This window comes from Globicephala melas, chromosome 11, assembly GCF_963455315.2.
Source record: "Globicephala melas chromosome 11, mGloMel1.2, whole genome shotgun sequence".
NCBI lineage: Eukaryota > Metazoa > Chordata > Mammalia > Artiodactyla > Delphinidae > Globicephala > Globicephala melas.
Genome location: NC_083324.2, coordinates 48,876,938 through 48,891,548, shown reverse-complemented (window position 1 = coordinate 48,891,548; position 14,611 = coordinate 48,876,938). Strand labels below are relative to the sequence as shown.

Below are 14,611 nucleotides of genomic sequence, written 5' to 3'. Positions count from 1 at the left end.
TGGCATCAGCATGATACTGTGACTGTTGAAATACCAAAATGCCCGTTGTGTTTAATGCTTCAGGTGCGACAAGCCTGTTATATTTGGAATCCCCTAAGAAGATAGATATTAACTGAAAATTGAAAATGACAGCAGAGGAGATTGAACCAGAATAGCAAAAGGAGCACACAAATCTACTTCCCTTCTTGCTCCAATCCCTTAAAATGTCAGAAAATATATTTTTTAAAGAATACATCCATCATAGTACTAGAAAATAAGAAATAACACTATCAGAGACCAAAAAATCTTAGGAGTTTCCTGGGAGACTACAGCAAATAGAGAACAAGGCAGATGACCAGAGACCAAAGGATGCTCAGGAAAAAAAACAAGTTTAAATGTAAGAGCACAAAAGAGACACTGAATTCACAACAGGTTCATTAAAGAGCATGATGGTGTCTTGGTGACTGAATTGTATTAATGGCCCCAATTCTTCACCAACCCTCTATCCATACCCTTTGCCATGAGACTTTACAGTTCCTCTCACTGCAGAGTTGCTTTGCCCAATAAAATGAGGCAGAAATGAAAATGTGTCAGTTCTGAGCCTAGGCCATAGAGGTCTTATGTGTTTTTCACTTTTCCATTTGCTGCCCTGGCAATGCCATGAAAATCCCAACTGACCTTCTGGGGTATGAGAAACATGGAATAAGGCAAAATCACCCTAGTCATCCCAGCCAACAGCCAACACCCAAGAATGTGAGTGAGTCTTTGAGGTTTGGGGGCTGTTTGTTACACAGCATTACCATAGCAATATATAACTGATACAGAGTCCCAACAGTGTTCATAACACCGTGTTACTACTTAGAATGAGAAATAGGCAGCAATGATGTTTGACTTTAGAATTAAACCATTACCTGTACTCTAAAGAAAGGGAACCCCTGCCCAAGGAGAGCTCCTGTGTGGGCATGAAAGACTGAGAAAGAAAAAGAATTGTGTTGAGATAATTCTGGACCTCCAGAGCTTCTAGAGAGCAGGAGGGAAGGAAAAGATAGCTCTACTTGGAGGAAAATAATCTAACCTTCTCCCTCCCTGGGGTTAAGAAAGCTGCCCTTGTTTTAGCCATTGGGGTGGTGGTAGGAGGCTCCAGACTGCTTGTCTGCTATACTCTCAAGCATCCAAAGATGAGATGCATCGACTGACACACCCTGCTCTCTTAAGCAGAGCCTGAAATTGACCCTCATACATTGCAGATACAGAGGTATGTGATAGCAGAGAAACTTGCCAGCGATTCACACCCTCTGATTTCAGTCATGAATATAAAGAGACAGCCGAGAAACAGGTGTTGGAGAAAATACCTTGATAGGAAGGAGAAGTAAAGTAATATGATAAAGAACAGGCTAACTAATCCTAGTGGAAACAAATCATTCAATAAAGGGGAGAAATATTGTTCTAAATATATAATAATATCCTCAGAAAGATCCATCATACTATTCCATCCATAACATAAAGTGACAAATGTTAAAAGGAAACTTTCAGAAAATAATACAGAATGCTTGAAAATTCAATTTTTTTTAATTCTCAGTATTATAATAAATATTAGAAGAGACAAGCCCATTAAGCAATTAGGAAGATTAAATTGAGAAAAATTTTAGAACAGAGTTGTTCTTTTGGGGCGGGTAGGGATTGTTATTGTTGTGTTTTTTGGCTGCATCGGGTCTTAGTTGCGGCGTCCGGGATCTTTCCTTGCAGCGCACGAGCTCTTCATTGCGGCGTGCGGGCTTCTCTCTAGTTGTGGCATATTCTTTACCACTGGACCACCAGGGAAGTCCCAAACAGAGTCTTTTTTTAAGACAGAAAATGTGTAAGAGAGACAAAAGGTATAGATGATTGATCCAGCAGATCCAACATGTGTTGCATAGAAATTCCAGGAAGAAAGAAGAGAGAAAAATGAATGGGAGAAAACAGTGAAAAAAATAGACAAGATTTTCCCAAGTTGAAAAAGAATACGATCTTCAGATTGTAAAAGTGTCATTACGTGCAGAGAAGAAGGAATGAAAAGACACATACATACACACACACATACACATGGATGTGAAAGTCCAATAAGAAGTGGCAAATAATCACCATATCTACTAACAATACCAAGAGCAAAAACATTATGTAATTCTTCAGTTAAACCAAGTAATTCTTGATGAAGGATATAACAGACACACACACAAGTCTAAAACAAAATTCCAGATTATACCTACATAAAAGGTGGCAGACAAGGGAAGTAGAACTAAGTAAAAATGGTTTCAAGAAGGTACTGAGAAGACATAGCTGATAATAATGTCTCATTCCAGATGTCATTAGTAAACAAAAGAAACAGCCAAATACATCTATATCTCTATATAAATGTCAGTGCATGAAAAAGGGTCCAGAAGAGGGCACAGGAAACCACTCACAGTGGTCACCTCTGGGCAATGGGAGGAGGATTATGGGGCAGAATATGAAAAAACTCCAGTTTTCATATTTTAGACTTCCAAATTTTAGAATTTTTTTCAATGCAAAGATGATCATCTATGTATAATATAAAAATAAAGCTTAAGATTATTTTTAAACTACAGCACAGAAATTACACTTGCTTTCAGTATCTAACAAAGCTACTTTCATGGGTGGGAAGAACAGGTAAAAGTCATGTTTATTTTAGTCCTATTTATTTTAGGATTATTTGTGTAAGTGAAAAGCTACCACTTCTGACTTTAAAGGACCATCTTTTTCTCTTTCACCCCCTCTACTTCCCCACCCAACTCATTCATTCTTCATTTTAGGCCAGGAGACATGATTACTCTCCTAGAGGACTCCAATGAAGACTGGTGGAAAGTAAGTATTGCTTTTTCTTGAAGAAAAGTCATTTGGTAAATATAATCACAATGAATGCTACAATTGTGGATGCATGCCTCCTTTTTCCTTTCAGGGGAAAATTCAAGACAGGATTGGCTTCTTTCCAGCCAACTTTGTTCAGAGAGTACAACAAAATGAGAAGATTTTTAAATGTGTTAGAACCTTCATTGGGTGTAAGGAACAGGGGCAGATAACACTGAAAGAGAATCAGGTGAGTAAAGCACACAAACACATACCAAGTATGACCAAAACGGAGTAACTCATTTTTTTTTTTTTTTTTTTTTTTGCGGCACGCGGGCCTCTCACCGTTGTGGCCTCTCCCGTTGCGGAGCACAGGCTCCGGACGCGCAGGCTCAGCGGCCACGGCTCACGGGCCCAGCCGCTCCGCGGCACATGGGATCTTCCCGGACCGGGGCACGAACCCGCGTCCCCTGCATCGGCAGGCGGACTCTCAACCACTGCGCCACCAGGGAAGCCCCAGAGTAACTCATTTTGACAAATAGCAGTACATGTGAGTCTGAATGAGTGGAGTCACAAGCGAAGTATTCACTTTGAGAAAAGATATTCTTAGTCCAATGATATTAGTGTAGGAGGATCTAAACATGCAAAACCAAAGTGTTAGGAAGCTCACTTGCCTTCCCTGGGAACCAAACATATAGATTATATATTATTTATAGAGCTTATATACCTACAGTGTTTTGAAGTTCTATACATGCCCTATAAATGAGGAAACAAAGGTTCATAGAGGTCAGGTACCTTGCTCAAGGGGCAAAAGCTTGGTAAGTGGCCAGGCTGGAACTTAAAGATAGGTCTGCAAGCTTCAAGTCATTGCCTTCCACTGAGCCATGTGCCCTGGACAATGCGGAACAAACAGAATGTAAAGTGCCTTTTGCATAGTTTGGTTCCCCGGGAAGCAAGTGTCCTCAGGGCAAGTGTCCTAGGACCAGAAGGGCCCTTGGAAACAAATTCTTCCTCATACAGAAGCCCTACTGAATCATTCTTGATTCCAGGCAATGGAATCACCCTTATCAGACTGAGACCCCATCTCTAATGCCATAAACATCCCACAAAGCAAACGGGACATTTCCCAGCTGGATTCCATACCAGTGTTTCAAACTTCTCCAGGATTACCCACTGTATCCTTCCTGTTACAAAATCTGGAAAGTCTTTTGAATGAAATACATTCGGGAAGGATGTTCATCTTTATTGGCAAAGCATTATTACATAATTTTGCTAGCTTGTTTGATTTTTTTCTCAGAATAATCTTTTGCTTCCCCATTTGAGATTAAACATTGTTTTACGTTATTAAAATACAAATCAGTGAAAACAGAAGGCAAGTTAAAATTTGCTTCAGTTGGTCAATTTCCAGAAGCAGAACAGCTGCTCAAAGACTTCTACCAATCCCTTGGCCGTATTCCCCCCGAAAAAAAATTTTTCTGGGAATGAGCTCACATTCTCCACTCTCATGGTTGAACTGACAACCTGCCGGGGTGGGGGTGAGACAAACAACCCACCATCTTTAATTAGACACGCTCGAGACACAACACAGCATTTTGGCCTGAACCTGGAACTGCATGAATCTACCCATAATTGTTTAGGAAAGGGCTATAACCCTGATATTTGTCTAGCCTGGTATTTCTAAGGTGTGGTCTTTGCATCATGTGAATCAGAATCACCTGGGAGCTTGCTGAAAATGCAGATTTTTTTTTAATTCATTTTATTTTTGGCTGTGTTGGGTCTTCGTTGCTGCGCGCAGGCTTTCTCTAGTTGCGGCGAGCAGGGGCTACACTTCGTTGCGGTGTGCGGACTTCTCATTGCAGTGGCTTCTCTTGTTGTGGAGCACAGGCTCTAGGCTCACGGGCTTCAGTAGTTGCAGCCCGCGGGCTCAGTAGTTGTGGCTCACAGGCCCTAAAGCGCAGGCTCAGAAGTAGTGGTGCACGGGCTTAGTTGCTCCACGGCATGTGGGACCCTCCCAGTTCAGGGCTGGAACCCGTGTCCCCTGCATTGGCAGGCGGATTCTTAACCACTGTGCCACCAGGGAAGTCCCTGAAAATGCAGATTTCTAACTCCATCCCACACCTGCTGAAGCAGAAACTTTCAGGGCAAAGGCAGGGAATCAGCCTTTTTTTACAGACGTCCCAGGTGCTCCGATCAAAGCTAAGATTTGAGAATGACCTTCATTTCCATTTTTCACTTTTAAGCCCTATAGTAGTTCTTTGGCAACTGAAGGCATTATTTTTTAAATTTTTTTGTGGTACTCGGGCCTCTCACTGTTGTGGCCTCTCCCGTTGAGAAGCACAGGCTCCAGACGCGCAGGCTCAGCGGACATGGCTCACGGGCTCAGCCGCTCCGCGGCATGTGGGAGTTTCCCGGACCAGGGCACAAACCCGTGTCCCCTGCATCAGCAGGCGGACTCTCAACCACTGCGCCACCAGGGAAACCCTAAAGGCATTTTTATTTCCAATTACATATGGGTCAACAAAAGGCACTGAGATCTCTTTACTCCTATACAAATCTCTATTTTCGATCTTTGTCATCAATGTGTGTACCAATTCTTGGAAAATATCAGCCCCCTGAAAGAAAATTCCATTTTAAAAATCTATTATTGAGAAGAAATTTTAAATTTGTCTCCACTTTAGTGTCTTAAATTATTTTACGTGTAAAAATTCAAAACATGCTTGTTGATTGAGGGGAGTCTAATGTAGTAGCAAAACACAGATTCCAGTATCATACAGAAATGGATCTATATCCTGTGTGATTTTGACAAAGTCATCTCTGAAAGTCAATGTTCTCATCTGTAAAATTGGCATAGTAGCATCGATCTCTTGACATGGAGGTGAATCACCTGTGTAAAGCGTCAGCACAGTGCCTGACCACCGTGGGTGCTGAACGGGGTCATTACCCTTGCTGCCGTCATCATTCAGAGAAAAGCCTAACCGGGAAATCCATCTACAGTGGCCAGTGCCACCTAAAATTACCTAGTAAACATCAGAAAATAGCATGATATTTAAACTCTAAAAATATAAAGAGACAAATGGTCATTAGCAGGGAAGTAGAAGAAATTAAATCCTGAAAACAAATGTAATGCATCTCTTTGATGAAATTTCTGCCTCAGGGGTTAATTTGTCTCACAATTATTACATTATTTTTTCACAGAACTTTTGCTGCAGATAGAATTAAGTTATCTTTTTGTTGTGAACACACCTAGAGTTTGCATGGACACGAGTATGTTTTCTTCATTTTTGAAATTTAAAAACTATCCTTATTAAATCAACTTAAACACCATAAAACTATGTTTTAATTCATCCATAGTTCTGTCATCCCTAGAGAACTATTTTAATTGATTCTTGTGTTCTGTAAAAGCTTTAAAGAAAAATGGATAAATCATTTTTAGATTAATAAAACTAAAATGCTTTTATTGTGGAGAAAATTTGGAAAATATCCTCAAAAATTACAAAGAAGAAAATAAAGATCACAGGTAATTCAGCCATCAATCGACATAATTACTTTTATGTTATTTCCCACCAGACTTTTCTTCTAATTCTTATTTTGATATCATATTATATTTAGTTTCCCAACTGTTTTTTAAACTTAGTTACTAAATGTTTATCAAAACACATGGTTTGGGCTTCCCTGGTGGCGCAGTGGTTGAGAGTCCGCCTGCCGATGCAGGGGACACAGGTTCGTGCCCCGGTCCGGGAAGATCCCACATGCCGTGGAGCAGCTGGGCCCGTGAGCCATGGCCTCTGAGCCTGTGCTTCCGTGCTCTGCAGCGGGAGAGGCCACAGCGGTGAGAGGCCTGCGTACTGCAAAAAAAAAAAAAAAAAACACACATGGTTTAGCAGTTGTATAACATATCATCATGTAGATCTGAGGTTGGGAAACTATAACCAATGGATCAGTCTGGCCCTGTTTTTAAAGTAAAGTTTATTAGAACACTGCTACACTCATTCATCTATGTATTGCCTGCATTGCCTGCGGCTGCTTTCACACCGCAACAGCTGGGTTGAGTCATTGCAGTGGAGACCACGTGGCCTGCAAATGTTTCCTATTTAGTCCTTTACAGAAAAAATTTTCCAACCCCTAGTGTAGGTGTACAAGAATATATTACGTTTTCCTCTATGATCGGATATTCAGAGCTTTTAAAAAATTATTATGGATAACTGCAATGAACATCTCTAAACCTAGATTCTTTTTTATAACTCTGATTACTTCTTTAGGATATGCTTTAGAATTTACAGGAAAACAGATAAACAGTTTTTACAGTTCTTGATACATACTGCCAAATTGCCTCCCAAACATTTGTGCCAGTTTACACCCACATCAGCTGTTTATGAAAATATTCAGGTTACCGCATCCTCGCCAGAACTGAACATTACTATTTTTTACATATTTGTATATCATACAAAATGATATCTGTTGTTTTGATAAGTGAATAATATTTCATGTTAATCCTCATTTCCTGGATGCTTAGAGAGGTTGAAATTTTAACACATTTGTATTTCTTTTATGAATAATCTGTGTACTTTCTTGTTTTCTTACACTACTGAAAAAGTTTTCTATCCTTTAAAAATATTTGCACCTGATCTATCATGTGTGGCCAGCGTTTCCCCCAGTTGGTCCTTTGCCTTTTGATCTTAATGCTTCTTCCTTCAGGAACTTAATAATGCTTCAGTTGAATCATCTCTGTTTTATCATATTTCCCTTATGGTTTTAATCTCTTTATTGCTTCCCACTTTATCACTTCACTTCTTCCTAGGAGAATGTTTCAAGATAGTCCCGCACTTCACTTTAATTTTCTGAAGTTTGATTCAGGCTTTCATCACTTCTAACATTGATCTTAATTTAGTGTTTATTTCCTTGTAGTATTTTCTTCTCAATCAACCCGCTTTCCTCTACAGCAGGTTTTCTTTAAGTTAAGTAGGTTCCCACGTAAACCTAATGTAATCACAGGGGTCCTTATAAGAGGCAGACAGGAGGGTCCTAGTCAGAGGAGATGTGACAGTAGAAGTAGAGAGGAAGAAAGAGAGGGATTTGAAGATGCTGTGCTGCTGGCTTTGAAGATGCAGGAAGGGACCATGAGCCAAGGAATGCAGGTGGCCTCTAGAAGCTGAAGGTAAGGAAACAGATTCTCTCTTAGATCCTCTGGAAGGAACACAGACCTAATGACACCCTGATCTGGGGACTCTGATCTCCAAGACTGCAAGATAATAAATTTGTGTTGTTTAAATCTACAAAATTTATGGTAATTTGTTATAGCCACCATAGGAAACAAATTCAGATTTGTTTGGATTTGTTTCCTATGTAAAAGCCAATTTGCAGATGTGATTATATTGCAGGTTATGGACCACGTGACAGGGAGAGAGCCTGGATTGTCTACATTGGCCAAATCTAATCATTTGTGCCCTTAAAAGCAGTGAAATGTAGCTGGCTGGAGAAAGGGAGATGCAGCAAAAGAGGGCAGAAGAGAGATGAGGCAGAAGGGCAGGTCAGAAAGAGATTAAGTGTGAGAAGGACTCAACCCACCCTTGTTGGATTTGAAGCTGTAGGAAGGGGCCACAAGTCAGGGAATTCAGGTGGCTTCTAGAAGCTGAGAAGGACCCTTGGCTGACAGCCAGCAAGGAAACAGGGACCTCAGTCCTACAACTACAAGTAACTGAATTCGGCAACAACCTAAATGAGCCTGGAATTGGATTCTCTCCTAGAGAAATAGAAGAGAAAGAAAGGAATAGGACCCTACTGACTCCCTGGTATTGGCCTTGTGAAACCCAGAGCAGAGAAAACTGGCCAAGCCCACCAGCCATAGGATTTAGAGAACTGTGGTATAATAGACTGTGTTGTTGAAAGCCACTAATTTCTGGTAATTTATGACAGCAGAAGTGAACTAATACATATCTCAAGTCACAAAACTCCAATTGAGTCAACTGCAAAAGGTATATTTTACTCATATAATAAGATGTCTGGATACAGGGCAGTTCTTGTATTCGTAATTCCGCAGCTTGATCCCATGATCGAAGAGGGATCTAGATTCCTCCACCCCTCTGTTCCGCTATGCTTGAAAGGTTAGCCACCTCCCCTAGTGGTCACAGATGGCTGCAGCCACTCCAGGAATCCTCACCAGAAAAAGAAAAAGATTTTCTTCCTAGTGCATCTCTTTTAAGAGGAAAGCAACTCTTCCCAGAAGTTTCCGAGCAGATATTCCATCCTGTTTCATTGGCTGGAACTGAGTCCCATGGGAACCACTAAGACTCATTAGCAAGGAGGGTAGAAACAGACTTGGACCAGTTAGGATTTACATGAGTCCTGCAGGGTTAAGGATAGACAACAGAACAAAAGTCCAGACTCTGCTGCATGGGAAGGGGGCAGTAATGACTGTTGATATCAACCAACAAGGTCTGCGTCATCTTTTAGGCTGGTAGATTTATCCTTGGTCCAGCAGCACAACTTGCTTCTGTCATCAGTTGAGCTCAGCTCCAAAGGTCTTATGGAAATTTCAGGTTCTGGAATGGCTGTCAGTCTGGGCGTTCAGTATTTTGACATTTCTTCCCCACCTCCAACTCCCTATCTTTTCACAGGTATTTTGAGGGGAAAACTGAGTCTAAGAATGCTAGGCAAGAAATCTTTTTAAATAAAATGACTCTTCTTCTGCTATAAGTGGCAGCATATTTAAATGTTAACGAGCTTGGAGGCAATGCAGGGGGAAACCTTAGACATTATTAGCATATGCGCTCCCGGAAGTGGGTTAGACTGAAGGACTTTAGCCAGATAGGACTAAAATGGAACTGAGCCAAGAGGGGCACTTAACCGGCAGGTGGTAGATTTCTGAAACATGAATCAGATACCAGTCCATTGTGTGCCCCAAGCCTCAGGAGTCACAAATCAAGCTCTTTAAGTATCCTAATACTTAATCATAAAGCTCCTTATTCTGTGTAAAAGAAGAACCCGCTCTATTGGTTTCTGTTGGTGCCCTGCCTACATCCCCTTCACTAGGCGTGTGCACCCATCTTCCAGCTGCTATGTCAGCGACTAACAACTCATAGCTGCCCCTTTTCCAGCGAATACCCCTTGGTGGAACAAAAGCTGCCTCACCAGAGTTACGCTCTCACTCCGCAGGTCAGCAGCCAGTGACCAAGGACTAATGTGGGGTCCAAAATGCCAGACCCCTTGCTTGAAAGTGGGTCAATCCTATGACACAGTTAACGCTACGACGCCCGCTGTGGGATCAGGCTGAGGTTCACCTCCAGCTGAGACCACACCCTTGCCAGCTCCTCCTGCCCCATCCTGCTTCCCTCATGTCCCACCTCCCGAGAGCACTCCCACAGCAAGTCACTTGCACAGGGATTCCTGTCTCAGGCTCTGTTTCTAGGCAGTCCAACCAAAGACAAAACTCACCACCCTTGGAAGCAGGTTCAGCAGGAGAAACTCACAGCACGCTGACAGCCCTTCAGAACCGCTTCTCATTTACAGCAGGCCACAGCCACCCTTACACGCCCTTCAATGGCCTGTTAGTGGTGAATGACAAAATACCCAAATGGATTTTAACCACCTCCTTTTTTAAGTCCAGCATAGGTGGTCTTACTCTGGAATATGCAAGATGATAGCGTCTATTTTCTTGTGACCAGGAATGAAATAGCTTCCTGTGACTTCCTGACATTATATGTATAAACTTCCAGGCATATGACAGGAGCCTGCTAAATGGTAGCCATTATTTTGGATTTTAAAATAATATATTGAGGACTCATTGCGTGCCGCATGCTAGGCTCTGTGATAAGCATTATCTCATTCTGTCCTCATAGGGACTCTTCAGGGGGACACAGAATCATCAATCCTGCTTTACTGATCCTCATTCGTGAAGCTGAATCTCAGAAAACATTCAACGCCTGGACCTAGTTCCAAACCCAGGGTGCTGCTTAATTTCTTATCAAATATTTTTCTCACCGAGCCACGGTTTCCCTAAACCAGTCTCCCTTTTCCAATTTGGTGTTCCACTGACTTCAACCAGCGGTGATTCAAGCTGCGGGTTCTAGCTTCTTTCCCATTGACACGTTTCTTTTTTTCTTCCTTTTTTCCAGATCTGTGTGACTTCTGAAGAAGAACAAGACGGCTTTATCAGAGTCCTCAGTGGAAAGAAGAGAGGTCTGGTCCCCTTCGACGTTCTAGAAGACATCTGATTGCTGGCCCCTCCTCCTTTTGCAGTCGGCAAACTGCGGTGATGCCTCACCTCACACTGTGTTAACCCAGAGGGGCTGCCGCGCTGACCCGCCACCCAGGAAACAGTGAGACAAGACTCAAGAATCTGAGACTGTGGGGGGAACAGCCGCAAGGCAGGAGGCGCATCCCACAGCACATCCAGGCTGCCCAAAGATGGGGGTGAGGCTGAGAGAGTCGGCCAGCAGAGCCGAGTAACCACCGCCATCCCCCAGGACTCAACTCCCTCCCTGTCCATGTGGTGTCAGTTGACCCGCTGGAGGATGCTCCAGTCTGTGGAGTGGCCCCAGTTGAGGCTCAGATCCACGTAGCCAAGTGTGATTCTGGTTCCAGACCTTTGTCCCCAGTACCGACCAATCAGCATCATCACATCTAAGCCCCCAGCAGTCTCTCTGCAGAGCATCAGGAAGCCCTACTTCCTAGCCCCCAGTACTCCCCACAAGCCCCTCACTGTGATCGAGCTGTCTCTCTGGCCTCCGAATAAGTCCTGGTGGCCTGCGTTAGATGTGAGGGATAAGTTGATGTGGCACCAACTGCAAAGACCTGATCTGCCCCAAAATTGCTGTCAGGCAGTCCCTCCGGCTACTCTAGTTACTGACAAAGGTGGCGGAGGCAGGATACGAGACATGGAAGGAAACAGTGGGCCCAGTGGGGTAAGGTGGGGCAAAGAGCTCTTAGTTATTTACGATTATACAGCCCTTTCAATTATGAAGTCCTTTCCCCAAGGAGATGGAGCTGGGGAAGTGAGTGTGGAAAAAAGTCTCCATGAGTGCTTCATCTTCATTTGACATCCTCTGTCTGGGGACGGTTTCCCCTCCTGCCATCCTGTAGGACTCCCTTTTGAAGGGAGTTTGAGCCCACCTTGCAGGGAACCAGAAACATGGAGGAGAACCAAAAACAGCATCTTAGGAGAAAAGTAGCCAAATAGGAATCCATTCTTCTTTAGGGCAGAATATTATGCCCCAGCAGATATAAAGTGGAAAATAATCCTTAATGCTTCATCCCTTTGAAAACAGAGGAACTTGGGGCCTGTTTAGCATCAACTAGAGGAATCTCTATTACTCTGTATTTGTACTAATGTTTACAAGAATGCAATATACTGTGATGCCTTCCTCCTCAAGCCTCCTCTTAGCATTCAAACTTGCATCTTATCAGTCATTAATGCAGTTAAACTTCAATTCACAATGACCTTCGAATTAATGTCGGTTTGGTTTATTTTGTTACGGAGCAATAAAATCATTAGAACAATTGGTTTTTAAAAGACTTAAGTGGATGCATCCTGTGCATGTAAGCATTATTTCCCAAACCAAAGTATCATTAGTCTCCGTTTATTTCTTTTGTTACTGCTCAGTGTGAAGTTGGGAGCTGAGACGGGATGGCTGCTGGTTTCACAGTAGTGTGGATGCCTTACTCTCATTTTAAAGCCAGCATCCAGAATTTCCTCCCTCTCTGATACAACATGCAAAACTGAGTGTGCAGAATCAAGATGGATTCTTCGAGAGCCGGGGTGGATAACATGACTGCCATTCTATAAAATGGAACACCAGAATACAAACACTCTTTGCCTCTAATTCAATATTCCATTTAATAAAGACAACACAATGGCTGGAAAGAGCATAGAAAACATGTGTCCTAATCTCTTCTTTCTGTTGGAATATCCACTGAAGCTTTTGGGTACAGTTTTGTTACATCCTATGCAAATTTAATCTGCATTTTAAAAACTCAGTTTTGGGCTTCCCTGGTGGTACAGTGGTTGAGAATCTGCCTGCTAATGCAGGGGACACGGGTTCAAGCCCTGGTCTGGGAAGATCCCATATGCTGCGGAATAACTAGGCCCGTGAGCCACAACTACTGAGCCTGCGCGTCTGGAGCCTGTGCTCCTCAACAAGAGAGGCCGCAATAGTGAGAGGCACGTGCACCGCGATGAAGAGTGACCCCCGCTTGCCACAACTAGAGAAAGCCCTCGCACAAGAAACGAAGACCCAACACAGCAAAAATCAATAAATTAATTTTTTTAAAAAAATCAGTTTTCCTTTCAAAGTTGAACAGAAAGAGGCTACGGTAGCCAGGCTCCAAGGTGATCCCCTCAATGATCCCTGCTTCCTGACATTCTTGACTTTGTTTAGGCCCCCCCCACATTGAATCTGTGCTGGTCTTATGTGGCCAGTAGACTGCAGCAGAAGTGATTCTCCATGATATCCGTGGCTAGGTGAAAAAAACTCCCTGAAGCTTCTGCCTTGATCTCTTGGAACACTCCCCCCTTGGAACCCTGAGCCGCCATGTGAGTTTATCTACGCTGAGGCCACAATGCTGGAGAGAAACCAGTGTGAGACCACACATTTCTGCAGCTGAGAACAACCCAGACATCACAGAGCAGCAATCATCTGGCTGAGCCATGCCCAAGTGTAAGATTTATGAGCAAGATAAATACGTTTTTTAAGTCACTAAGTTTGGGAGTAATTTGTTACACAAAAATAGATAATTGGAACAGGGACTTTGTAATTTGAGCCAGCGTTAGAAAGGAGAAAAAAAACTTTTCTGCACAATGTGGCCCATAAGTTTTTGCAAACATCAAGTATTGGCAGGAGGTGAACCCTCCAAATGCAAGATGCCTAGTGCTCCTTAAAGATCTGGAGTCATGCAGGTAATCAGAGAAAAAACAAGGTGTTCCTTACAACACAGATTGCCATGGATGCTTTTATACACACACACACACACACACACACGCAAACACACATACACACACAGATTTTAGGAGCCATCACTCTGTTTCTCCTCCTGCCTGTCTGCGGAAACGGCAAGGACAAAGATTGCTATGACCTACCAGAGTCTTTTTTTAATCTTTATACAGCAGTTTCTTATTAGTTATCTGTTTTATACATATTAGTCTATATATGTCAATCCCAATCTCCCAGTTCATCCCACTCCCCCCAACTTTCCCCCGTTGGTGTCCATATGTTTGTTCTCTACATCTGTGTCTCTATTTCTGCCTTGCAAACCAGTTCCTTCTGTACCATTTTTCTAGATTCCACGTATGTGCATTAACATACGATATTTGTTTTTCTCTTTCTAACTTACTTCACTCTGTATGACGGTCTCTAGGTCCATCCACGTCTCTACAAATAACCCAATTTCGTTCCTTTTCATGGCTGAGTAATATTCCATTGTGTATATATACCACATCTTTATCCATTCGCCTGTTGACAGGAATTTAGGTTGCTTCCATGACCTGGCTATTGTAAATAGTGCTGCAGTGAACACTGGGGTGCATGTATCTTTTTGAATTATGTTTTTCTCTGGGTATATGCCCAGTAATGGGATTGCTGGATCATATGGGAATTCTATTTTTAGTTTTTTAAGGAACCTCCATACTGTTCTCCATAGTTGCTGTGTCAATTTACATTCCCACTAACAGTGCAAGAGGGTTCCCTTTTCTCCACACCCTCTCCAGCATTTGTTGTTTGTAGATTTTCTGATGATGCCCATTCTAACTGGTGTGAGGTGATACCTCATTGTAGTTTTGATTTGCATTTCTCTAATAATT

The 14,611-nt window shown here is 42.6% G+C and overlaps 1 protein-coding gene across 3 annotated transcripts in view; it reads left to right on the top strand.

Moving 5' to 3' along the window:
• Positions 1-12,668, top strand: part of STAC (SH3 and cysteine rich domain) — a 102,032-nt gene extending 89,364 nt beyond the window's left edge. For 2 of the 3 annotated variants that reach the window (XM_030830108.3, XM_030830107.3), the window contains exons 9-11: positions 2,787-2,838; positions 2,933-3,070; positions 10,932-12,668. In XM_030830108.3, the coding sequence (XP_030685968.1) occupies positions 2,787-2,838; positions 2,933-3,070; positions 10,932-11,030 (289 nt within the window). In that variant the 3' untranslated portion in view covers positions 11,031-12,668. The remainder of the gene's footprint in view (positions 1-2,786; positions 2,839-2,932; positions 3,071-10,931) is intronic. The other variant, XM_030830109.3, reaches the window with a different exon arrangement.
• The last annotated feature ends 1,943 nt before the right edge of the window (positions 12,669-14,611 follow it).